General features: G+C 37.2%; 1 protein-coding gene across 1 annotated transcript in view; it reads right to left on the reverse strand.

Moving 5' to 3' along the window:
* ttn.2 (titin, tandem duplicate 2) overlaps nt 1–11,913 on the reverse strand; it is a 179,207-nt gene that overhangs the window by 128,031 nt on the left and 39,263 nt on the right. The window contains exons 43-55 of the mRNA XM_087268376.1: nt 6,286–10,056; nt 5,088–5,366; nt 4,391–4,954; nt 3,852–4,133; nt 3,482–3,760; nt 3,105–3,386; nt 2,729–3,007; nt 2,356–2,643; nt 1,898–2,176; nt 1,525–1,806; nt 1,153–1,431; nt 780–1,058; nt 30–308 (exon numbers count right to left, since the gene is read on the reverse strand). Of these exons, the coding sequence (XP_087124502.1) occupies nt 30–308; nt 780–1,058; nt 1,153–1,431; nt 1,525–1,806; nt 1,898–2,176; nt 2,356–2,643; nt 2,729–3,007; nt 3,105–3,386; nt 3,482–3,760; nt 3,852–4,133; nt 4,391–4,954; nt 5,088–5,366; nt 6,286–10,056 (7,422 nt within the window). The remainder of the gene's footprint in view (nt 1–29; nt 309–779; nt 1,059–1,152; nt 1,432–1,524; nt 1,807–1,897; nt 2,177–2,355; nt 2,644–2,728; nt 3,008–3,104; nt 3,387–3,481; nt 3,761–3,851; nt 4,134–4,390; nt 4,955–5,087; nt 5,367–6,285; nt 10,057–11,913) is intronic.

Below are 11,913 nucleotides of genomic sequence, written 5' to 3' on the forward strand. Positions count from 1 at the left end.
GATTAGAGATGTCTATGTTTTTGTCATACCTAACACAGTTACAACGGCCTCACAACTGCTCCTTCCAGCATCATTCGAAACCTCAAAGGTATATTCTCCAGCATCACTCTTCTCAGCCGAAAGAATTTTTAATATGGAGCTTGTATCAGAACTCTGTATTTTGTATTTTCTGCCTGATGTCAGCTCATTGCCATCTTTGAGCCATTTTGCTTTAAGAACTTTAGTACCAGAATACCTGCACTCTAGAGTGGCAGGATCACGTACTGTTACACTGACAGACTTGGCTTGCTCTGTGATGTTTGCAGGCTCTGTAAATATGGTAAAATATGTGTGAATATATTACAATTCTGCAGCATTAACACCAAAATACCTTGTGTATTCATAAAATAACTGAAGAATAATGTAGAGGAAAAAGGCATGACTATAAGTTAATCAGAAGTGTCATTAAAGGGTTAGTTCACCCAAAAATCTAAATTACCTCACTGTTTTCTCTCCCTCATGTGGCTTTATTTTTTTTTCTATTGAACACAAAAGAAGATATTTTGAAGAATGCTGGTAGCTGAAACCATAGTAGAGACCACTAACTTCCATAAGAAAATAATTATAATCCAGTGGGTACCAGCAACCAGCATTTTTCAAAATACCTTTATTGTGTACAACAGAACAAAACCAAGTATATGGTGAGTGAATGATAAAATAATTTTTGGACGAACTATCCCTTAAAGAAATCAAGTTGCATTATAAATATGCAATTCATCTTAAAAGCTACTACTACGCACCTTTTACTGTCAGTACTGCTGTACATTTCTGACTACCAGCTTCATTCTGAGCATGGCAGGTATACTTTCCACCATGTTTTAACTGCACACTAGAAATATATATCACTGCAGTCTGATTCTCAAAAGATATCTGAACATGCTCAGATTCTTTGATCTCATGGTCATCTTTCATCCAAGAGATGGTCATTGGCATTGACCCCTTCAATACACACTGCAAAGACACATCCTTGGCAAGAAGGACATTTGTATTATCCATCTTCTGCACAAATGATGGTGGCTCTAATTGAAGAATGTCACATATAAAGTGTTGTTAGCACAATGTTCACAGGCACTCCTAAAAAAAATCATTCAAAAATTACCGCTTGGTACTAACCTTTCATGGTAACAAGAAAGTCACAGGAGGTCTGCCCTACTTCATTCCCTACAGTGCATTGATATTTTCCAGCATCTCCTGGTTCAAATTTCAGAATCTGAAGAGCTGCAACATCTTTTGTCAGGCTTATGATGTGCCTTCTATCATTTCGGATCTGCTTTGAGTCTTTGAAACAGGAAATCTCAAAAGGAGCTGAGCCTGACACAGTTCCTTCTAGCACAACATCTGTGCCTTTAACAATTTCTTTGGATTCAAAAGGTTTCACAAATTCGGGAGGTTCTAAGATGAAAAAGTACCAATTAGCTAAACCCGAGCAACTTCAACAAAGAAGAAATACAGTAGGATCCCTGAAAAGTAAGATGGTTAACAAACCTTTGACTGTAACCAAGCAACTGCATCTATCACTGCCAGCATCACTTGATGCTTGGCATATATAATCTCCACTGTCTTCAATGCAGCAACTGGAAATCCTTAGTGTAGCAACTGAGTCGGTGAAGGCCATTTGGTATTTATCATCTGAGCCAATTTCAGTCTCATTCTTATACCATCTAATACTGATCTCTGGGCTGCCAGCCACTTTACATTCCAAAGTTGCAAGACTTCCATTCAATACAAGTTTAGTCAAATCAAGTTTCATCACAAATTTTGGAGGTTCTAAAGAAGAGAATGATACATAAAGATGAAAAAAGTATTTAAGAAAATACCAATTGTGTAAAAAATAAATATAAAGAGTAAGAAAAAGCACCTTTCACAAACAAGGCAGCTGTGCATGAGACCTTTCCAGCATCATTAGAAACTTGGCAAGTGTATTTTGCAGACTGAGATGGCTTCAGAGCGTGCAGCTCCAGTGAACTTGAGTTGGTTTCTTTTTTGATGAAACAAGTTCCTCCAGTTAACATTTCTTTGTCTTCTCTGAACCACTTAATCATGAAAGGTGCTGTTCCAGTGAATGCAGCTGTTAGAACAACTGTAGTTCCAGGTATAACATCTTGGCTTTGAGGTTTCAAAGAGAAGACTGGGGGTTCTAAAATTCATTTAAAGAAGTGGGGAACAGAAATCATTTAAAGTTTCAGTCAAATTTTAAGTAGACAGCAAAAAAGTATATATATATATATATATATATATATATATATATATATATATATATATATATATATATATATATATATATATATACACTAACATAGAATATAGTATTCTAACCTTTAACAGAAATAGTTCCACTTGTTTCACTGTGTCCTGCAGCATTAGTTGCATGGCATGTGAAAACCCCAGCATCTGATGTCTCTAAATTTGTTATTTTGAGTAAGGCAGTGCTTTCCTGCATTTCAGTTTGATATTTTGTTCCAGTTGTAATGTCCTTTCCCTCTTTGAACCAAGATATTGTTATGGGCTGGGATCCTGACACTTTGCACTCCATTTGAATACTAGCTCCAACATTACCGTCTACCTTTTTAAGCATTTTTGTGAAAGTTGGAGGTATTATTTTATCTGCTCAAAACAGTAAAACACTCTTGTTAGAAAAATGCACAGACACACACAAAAAAGTCAAGGCAATTCAAAAAATAGCACTAACCAAGAACATTGATTGAGCAAGAACACTGCTCTTTTCCAACTCGATTGGATACTTCAACTTTGTATTCACTGCTATCTCCTCTCTCTGCCGAGAGGATTTTCAAGACGGCCACATTCTCTTTGAAAGTGATTTTGTACTTTCGACCCCCTGCCATCTCTTTGCCATCTTTAAACCATTTAACTTTGAGATCTGGACTTCCTGAAACCTTGCACTCAAGAGTTGCAGAGTCACCTGCAGTCACACTGATGCATGGGGGTTTCTCAACAAATCTAGCTGGTTCTTTAAAAAAATGAAAATCATTAATATGCCAATCAGATAACAGTGAAGAATAATAATGATAAAGTATTTCATAATAAAACAGTATTAAAATTCTAACCTTGAACTGTTACAGTGGCCTCACATTTTTGTTTTCCAGCCTCATTTTCAGCTTGACAAGTATATTTCCCACCATGGTTAATGGCCACATTGGAAATAGCTAAAACAGCAATGATGTTTTCAAAGGTTGTGGTGATATTAGGATCATCATCTCTGACTATCTCTGTATCTTTAAACCACTGAACTGTGATAGGAGCAGAACCCTTAATAGTCCCTTGCAGTTTTACAGCACTGCCTAAAACCGCAGTAGTGTTCTCAACTTTCTTTACAAAGGATGGTGGGTCTGCATGAAAAAAAATGCATATTCATTTTCACATTAAATAAAATAGTGACAGCAACAGCTAAATGATTTGTTTAGTAATCACTGACTGTACTAACCTTTCAGTTTGGCCACCGCTTTTGTAGTTATTTTACCAACATCATTGGAAATGCAGCACTGGTAATCTCCAACATCTGCACTTTCAAATGTTTTGATTTCCAAATAGGCTGCTGTCTCCTTTGAGACAATATTGTACTTTGTGTCAGATGATACTGGGTTTTTATCTTTAAACCAGGTTATTTCAAAAGGAGCAGTGCCTGTCATTTCACATTCAAGATGGGCTGTGCACCCTTTGACTACTTCCACCAACCGCAGCTCCTTTTTAAAGGCAGGTGGTTCTAAGAACAATAAAAGCAACAAGATTGAAGCTGATCTCTCCATTTAAATACAATGATCAACAAGAAAGATTGGAAGAGTCTTGTGTGTTACCTTTTACTGTCACTTGAGAGCTGCAGCTTTCACAGCCAGCCTCATTCATCACTTCACAAGTGTAATTTCCACTGTCAGACTCAGACAAGTCAATAATTTCAAGAGTGGCTTGATTGGTTTTGAAGGTGATCTTGTGTTTTTCTGAAGAGTTTAGTGGCTTGTCATTTAAAAACCAGGTCACGTGGAGTTCTGGTGATCCCTTGACAGTGCATGACAGACGCGATGACATTCCTTGCTTCCATAAGATCTTAGGCTCTAGTCTTTTAACAAAGACTGGAGGTTCTAATGATTAAAATGTAACGGAAAAGATAATTTGATATGTTTGCAAGAAAAATACAAGTTAAGAAATAAACAACTTCTAAAAGCTATAATGCTTTATATGACAATCAAGAGCAGCATCAGCTGATGCTTAAGATTTGTCATCTCTGTCTCAGCAAAATAAATACAAATCTGCTCACACAGACAAAAAATTAATACCCTGTCAAACAGATTTGTTTCAAATACTGCATTTACCAAGGGTATTAATTTCAGAGTCTTACCTTGTACTGTCACACTAGAAGAGCAACTGCTGCTTCCTGCTTCATTGGCAGCAGTGCAGGTATATGTGCCTGTATCTTTGAGTTTGGACTTCTGAATATCAAGACAGGCTATTTTCTCCTCAAATGCTAGTTTACAATCCATTGTAGTATGGAGTTTCTTGCCATCTCTCATCCAAATGATGGAAACACCAGTGTCCTCATCTACCTGACACTCAAGACGTAGTGGGTTTCCCACAGCAACAGTGGTAGACTCAAAGCTCTTCACAAAGCTGGGTTTATCTACAACCCTCAGTTCAGTGCAGCATGTTGCTGTACCAACACTATTGGAAGCTTTGCAAAGGTATGTGCCTTGATCACTGTGCTGTAGATTCAAAATTTCAAGAAAATACCGGTTCTTGTCAGAAGACTCTTTGTAGTGGTCATCAAGTGAAATGGCAATATTGTCTTTATGCCAGACAACATTCATTGGCTCAGAACCAGAAATAACACATTGAAATTTTGCCTGCTTGCCAACAAATAAAGTCATCGAATCAGGCTTTGATACAAATTCTGGTGGGAAAAGCTCTACAAAAAGAACATACCAGTAAGAAGATATCAATAACTTAGTCAAAAGAGTATCACACAAAAATCAGATCAACCCCAGATTTGAATATTTCAAGAAGTCCAACAGCCAATAAGAAATGTATATTTTTCTTACCTGTCACAGTTAGTTTAGCAGAGCAGCTATCACTTCCATGGCGGTTAGAAGCTTTGCAGGTATATTCTCCACTGTCAGCGACTGCTGGGCTAAAGATCTCCAGCGATGATGTGTGGTGTCGGCTTATAATTCTGCATTTTTCACTGTGCCTGAGCTCAGTACCCGATTTGAACCACTTGAAGGTCACACCAGGAGCCTCCTCAATCTCACATTCGAACTTTGCAGAACTGCCAACATTCACCTCCAGATTCTGAATTCTCTGCCTAAAAACGGGTGGCACTGAATAGTGCACACAGATAAAAAAAATAAGTTAGTACATTATTTTTAACATGTTTACTGACAAGCAATGAGCATGAGTATGAAAAGCAGAAACCACTGATTGGCACTTTCAAACACCTGAAATGTCTTACAAAAATATTTAGCATGAAGTTTAGCAGGTTAAATTTATCCATTGTAACCATTAATTTTTATAGCCATTGTGTTTTCAGAAAGTGCCAATTTTTGTGGTTGAAAGAGTGGGTAAAGAAAAATATTTCAGGAGTGACGTTGAAGAGTGATGGTGATCTCGCTATGAGAGAGAAAAACACTGAATGAAGTGAAATAATGACTTGACATCCCAGCATGCATATAGAGACAAGATCAAGAATGAGGTTCTTGGTGACTGATGATACCAAACAATAACTGATTTCATAAACAATTCTCAGTGATGAACAAAATGAAAAGTGAAACTCTGCAAGAGTGAATAAGATGACAAATGTTGAAATGAAACTGAATAATCCAGCAGGTTAAGAGTTGGTGTAAAGAATGTGAAGACATGCTAACATTTCAGAAATGTGAAAATGGTGACAAAATTCACAAAGAGAAAAACATGAAGATATATTCAAATGATAGACAGTGATGAGAAAAGTTACTTTATAATACAATCTTTAGTCATAATTTTTTAAAATTTTTAAATAATTAAATGATTTACTTTTAGATAATGTGCACGTACATCATGTTTTTCTTAAAGATTAAGACTTCATAAAGATTAAGGCTTAAGACTGTGTTGCAGTATATTTATTTTAAAAGTAACTTTACCCAACACTGCTGATATTTGTGGAGATCTTGAGAATGCGTGTCTAATGAAGCATTTCTATTTTAGCTATGAACAGAGTTAGTCATGTGGGATGGGATGACAAAATATTCCCATAATTCCAACCTCTTGGGATCACAGTGAGGTGGGACGATGTAGAGGTCTTGCCAGCTTCACCTACAGCCTCACAGGTATATTCTCCTTCATGATCCTTCATTACCTTGGTGATTACTAGTGTGTAAGTGTCATGTTCTTTAGAACACTTGAACTCTTTGCCAGATTTAATACATTTTCCATTAAAGAGCCAATTTACTTTCTTTACGTATCGGATAATCAATGAAAACTTAGCTTCTGAATGCTCCTCTGTTTTAATATCCTCCAAAGAGTTTTCAAAAACTGGGTATCCCTCTTTATCTTCTTTCTCTAATTCCATTAATGCTTCAGTTATGTATTCCTCCTTTTCCTCTTTCTGAAAGGCAATTTCAGTGGACCGTTCAATTGGAAGAGGTCCTAAAACAAGCTCACTTGTCATACTTGTAGCACTTTTTACTGTCACAGATCTGGTTTCCTGTTGCTCAACTTGAATGGACTGTTGAATCTCAATTTTTGATTCACTTGCTATATGAATTGACTCTTGCACAAAAGCTTGCTCTTTAGCAGTCACAGATTGAAAAGATGTTTTGGCTTCAGTTTTCACAGTTGCTGACTGAGACGTTGGAGATGTGAAAGGCTCCACATTTTCTGAGAGCCTAACCATTTCCACCACAGGTGAAAGCATTTCTTTTGTAGAAGCCTTTGTGACCTGTAGTCTTTGGGGTCTATCAATTTGTAATGTGCCTGGCTGCTCTGAGGTCAGAACGTTCTGCTCTCGATAGACAATAGAGTAAAAAGCAGCTTGAAGTTCACTTCTGAGATCAGCAGTCTGAGGATACTCGCCTTCAAATGCAATTGTAATTTCAAGTGGAGCACTTGCACTTGTAATAAGATAAGTGAACATGAGATATTTGGGTTCTTTCCTTACTTTTACCTCATGAATTTCTACAACTCCCAAACTCTCCACAAAATCGGCCAGGATCAATGGCTGGTCAAGAGCGACTGCAGTTGCAAGTGTACTTTTTAACTGGTGCTTAATGTCTAGTGAATGTGATTTAGGGGGAGAAACGACAAAAGTGAGCTCCTTGGGTAAACTCTGGCTCTCTCTTGACTCTGACACTAAAAGCGTACCCATTTTCTGCTCACTGACAACTGCTGTGGTTGTTTCAGACTTTGTAATATCCTGAGAAAGCTCACCTTTAATAACACGTTTTTCCTCCATTAACACTGACTGCCTAACAGACTGACCTTCCTGAATTTGAAGTGCAAAGTCTTGTTCGGTGGCCTCAAGGGCAATGCTACTCTCTGTTGAGATAGCCTTTTCTTCTACATAAATTAATTCAGATGGTATTTTTGGTTCAACTTTGATATTAGATACAAATTTCTCAATTGACTCTATGGTCTCTGAGTGTCCCTCTTCTATATCCTGACTCTCAGACACAGATGGCACATGTACAATATTCCAGTGGTCTTCTTTCTGAACTAGGGCACGCTGCTGTTTAACATCGCTTACAAAAGGACTTTCCTTCGGCAAGGGCACTGGTGTTGAAATGACTTGAAGAATACTTTCAGGTTTGGGCTCTTTTCTGATTTCAGACTGCACACCTGTAACAGACACAGCGAGATCTTTGCAATAATCTGCAGTATGCTCTATTTTCTCCTCAGTGCTAGCAGCATGATGCCGAGCTTTTTCTTGCTTCTGTACTGCAGTCTGTTCATCTGGCTTTTCCATTGAGATTATCCCTTCTTTCGTCAACAAATTTTCTGAATGAACTGCCTGAAGATGCAAAGGGGCAGGCGCTGCCTTACCAGGCTGAATAGAAAGCTCTGTTACTTGTCCTGAAAACTCTGAGGACTCCTCACATGTCACTGTCTGCTGTAAATCCACTGACACTGTATGCTTAAGTAGAGGACTTTTTTGAGCATCTGCTTTCTCTGGGCTTGGGTTCTCACTGCTAAACCTTCCTTCAGCTGGAAGAATACCTTGATCTGTGATAACTTGCAAATGTTGAACTTGTTCTTCTTCTCTTAGGGGTTGCACTGAAATTGCACTGTCTAAACCTGGAATCAAACTTGACTGATCAGCTTGGAGCTGATGCTTTTCCTCAGCAACAAGAGCTGATTTAAAGACACTGTCTTTCACTTGAGATGCAGTCTCAACACCTGGTTTCTGCACTGATAAGCTCTCTTCCTTAGATAAGGTCTGAGTTGTCTCATTAACTGAAAGTACAACCGGTTTGTGTTGTTCTTTTTTCACCGATGTCTGAAAAGTTGGTTCTTCTGTTGATAGTTCTTTAGAGTGACCCTCTGTAAACTGTTGTTTCTCTGATGAAACTGCACTGTAAAGAATTTTAACTCCCTCTTTAACTTGATAACCCTTTTCTTGCTGAGTATGGGGTATAACCTCTGAATGTTCTTTAACAATTGGGAGCTTTGTCTCAACTTGGTGACTTGATATTGGATACTTGGGCTCAGGAGATGCCTTAATCTTTTCTGTTTCTAAAGTGGATAATGGCTCTGCTTTGACAATCGTTAATGGAGTTACACTCTCAGTTAAGGCAGACATTACTTGCGATGGGTGCTCTTTGGCAATTTGTATCTCTGTAACCTCAGGACTTTTGATTCGTTCAAAGTGCTGTTCTGTGAAGCCTTGGCTTTCTTGAACTGCGGAGGTCATAGTGGCCATTTGGAGCTGTCTCAAAGGAGTTGCTACCACTGGTTCTGGGCGAACTTGAGCTGATATTACTCTCTCCTGCACTTCATGAGACTGCAGCAAAGCAGCTTGATGAGTCACCTGCTCTTTGTGCACGGTTGCAATGGAAACATCCAAGTCGTGCAGTGTATCAACCTGCTCACTCTCAACCATTTGCCTGTCTTCAGTACCAATGGTGTAAATTACCTGATGGTCTCCCTGCAAACTAGCGCCTGCCTGTCCAGGCAGGCTAACACTATACAAACGAGATTCGGTGGCTTCCTCTTTCATCGACACCTTGTAACTTTTTTGTTCTTGAACTAATTGTTGTTTATGAAACACAGAGACTTGTTTGTGGAATACAATCAACTCAGCACTGCAGCTTGCCTCCCCAAAAGGATTGACAGCCTTGCATGTGTAGAGTCCACTGTCTCTCTGTTGAATATTACTCATAATAAGGAAGCCAGAGCCATCTGGATTGCACACAACAGAACAGGTCTGGCTTGACTTAATTTGAGAATTGCCCTTAAACCACTGAACATCAGGAAATGGTGTACCAGTAACTTTATACAGAAATTTTACCTCGCTACCTTCCACACACTGAACAGGTTGGATTTGTGTAGTAAAGCATGGAGGTTGTCCTGGTATTTTGAACATTTTTTCCACCCACTTTTCTGCTGCTGATAACTGACTCAGTTCTACCTTTAATATTGTCTTGCAGGTAGTCTGGCCAAATCTATTACTTGCAGTACAAGAATACTCTCCTTCATAATCTTTCTTGACTTTTGTTATTATTAAAGAGTATTCATCTCTCTCCTCTACAAACGTATAAATTGATGATGAAGTGATAGCCTTTCCATTGTGAAACCACTGAACCTTTGGCTTTGGAAAACCAGATACTGTGACAGTAAACCTAACCGACTCTCCAATAGTAACTTCAGCAGGTGTAAGCTTTGACTCAAATACTGGTTTCTCTCTTTTTCTTTCCAAAGAACTAGAAAAACGTTTTTGCTCTGGCTTAAGTTCAAGTGTTTTTGATTTTTCAGGCAAATGCAGTGATGTGCTGTAGGTTTCTTCCTCTTCTTCGGTCTTCACAGTCAAACTAGAAAATTCTGTATAAAAATAATGGGATTAAAGATTTCTCCAAAATGTCTCATAAACTACAAGAAAGATAAACATGATAATCAGTCAGTACTAATCAAGAAGCGGACATAACAATGCCCCTTAGATTAAGAAATAATGTCAGAACAAGAGTAAACAGTTTGATTTAGAATTTTATTTATTTTTTCATATACACAAAATTACAACAAAACAGTAAAACACAGTTACATTCAAGATCAATTTAAAGCACACTCATTCAGTTAATGCTTAGTTCATTTTTTTTCTATACCTAAAGGTTTGACTAACTGACCTACAATTTTATCCCAAAATAAACAAGAAAATTGAGAATACATCAAACAAAGACAATCATCACATTGTCCTTTAATCTAAAATATTTAATTTTCACTTTTATTTACAACCTATTAAATCTTTAACCCACTTTCCACTAATTTAGAAAAACAAGATCAAACTATACAACACAAATGTTAATTAACACGCCGCTGCTTTACTAATCCTTTAAATATGAACTTGGGCAAGAAAAATCTATACTTTTCAAACAAAATCTAATCTTAGTATTTAAATATTTTTATAATCTTTTTTTACTGCTGATGAAAACTACTGATCCCTATTTTACTGAAACAAAAACAAAAACTGATATTGTGGTGGTGTACAAGGATTTTTTTGTTTGTTTTTTTAGAACTGACACATTTTGTAATGAAATTTGTTACATTTACTTCTAGCAACAGTTCAATGTTTTCAAGCACAGTTTTTAATAATTTAAACTATTAAATAATAATGCAAGCCCAGGGTAGATTTCAAGCCAACATTTTCAAGTTTCTTAAATTCCATAAATATGTTTTAATATCATGACTTCTCTCTTTGTTCTGTAATGTCACATACACTTAAATTAATATTTTGATTCAACAACACAGACTGAATAAATTTCTATACACAATTTCACAATAATTTACAACTGTAATACATAGAAAAATAATGTACTATATCGATTCAAAGTAAACAAAAGAACAAACCTGTCTGTCATTGTTTCATAAACTGCATGTTTAAGCTGCTGTCAAATTAAAAAACCTTTAGCAGTGAAGTTGTTTCAGTGCAACCAGCTTTGTTTTGTATAATACATTTGAATTCACCAGCATCACTTTGAGTTACATTTGTTATAAGCAGATTAAAATGTCCTGATGCTTTTTCTTGGATAATATATCTTGAATTGTTTACTGGAGCACCATCTTTGTACCACTCTGCAGTAGGATTTGGTTTACCGCTCACTAAACACTGAAGCATCACAGGAGTACCTACAGCTGCAGTGACATTTTGTAGAGGGATTATACATTTTGGGGGGATTTCAGTCACCTGAAAATGAAAGCTACATGTGTTTGTTGATTTGCCTTTGAATTCGATTTTGTCATCTTTCGAGGGTTCTGCAAAAACGTCAAAATTAATACTAACATATTTTTCTCCCTGTTCACTTGTCTCATTATCGGTAACAGCAACCAGTCTGACAGCTTTCTGAGACTCATCTGATTCCTGCTGAAACTCAAATTCAAGTTCTATCTCTGATGTCTGTTCTCCATCGAACGATGAATTCCCAACAACCAAGTCAAATTTCTGAGGCTGAACCTTTGCACTGCCCAGAGAAACTGCAGTTAGTTCTCTTCCTCTTGTCTTACCAGAGAATGACTGTGGATTCATAACCATAAGTGAGGCCCTGCAAAGCGTTTCACCAACAACATTAATGGCTCTGCAGGTATATATGCCACTGTCATGTGTGTTGGCTTTAAGAATCTTCAGGAAATGATTATCACCATCTGAACTACATATATATTTTTTCTTATCCAAAGGAATCTTCATAT

The sequence above is a fragment of the Danio rerio genome, chromosome 9, assembly GCF_052040795.2.
Source record: "Danio rerio strain M-AB ecotype USA chromosome 9, GRCz13ab, whole genome shotgun sequence".
In the NCBI taxonomy this organism is placed as follows: Eukaryota; Metazoa; Chordata; class Actinopteri; order Cypriniformes; family Danionidae; genus Danio; species Danio rerio.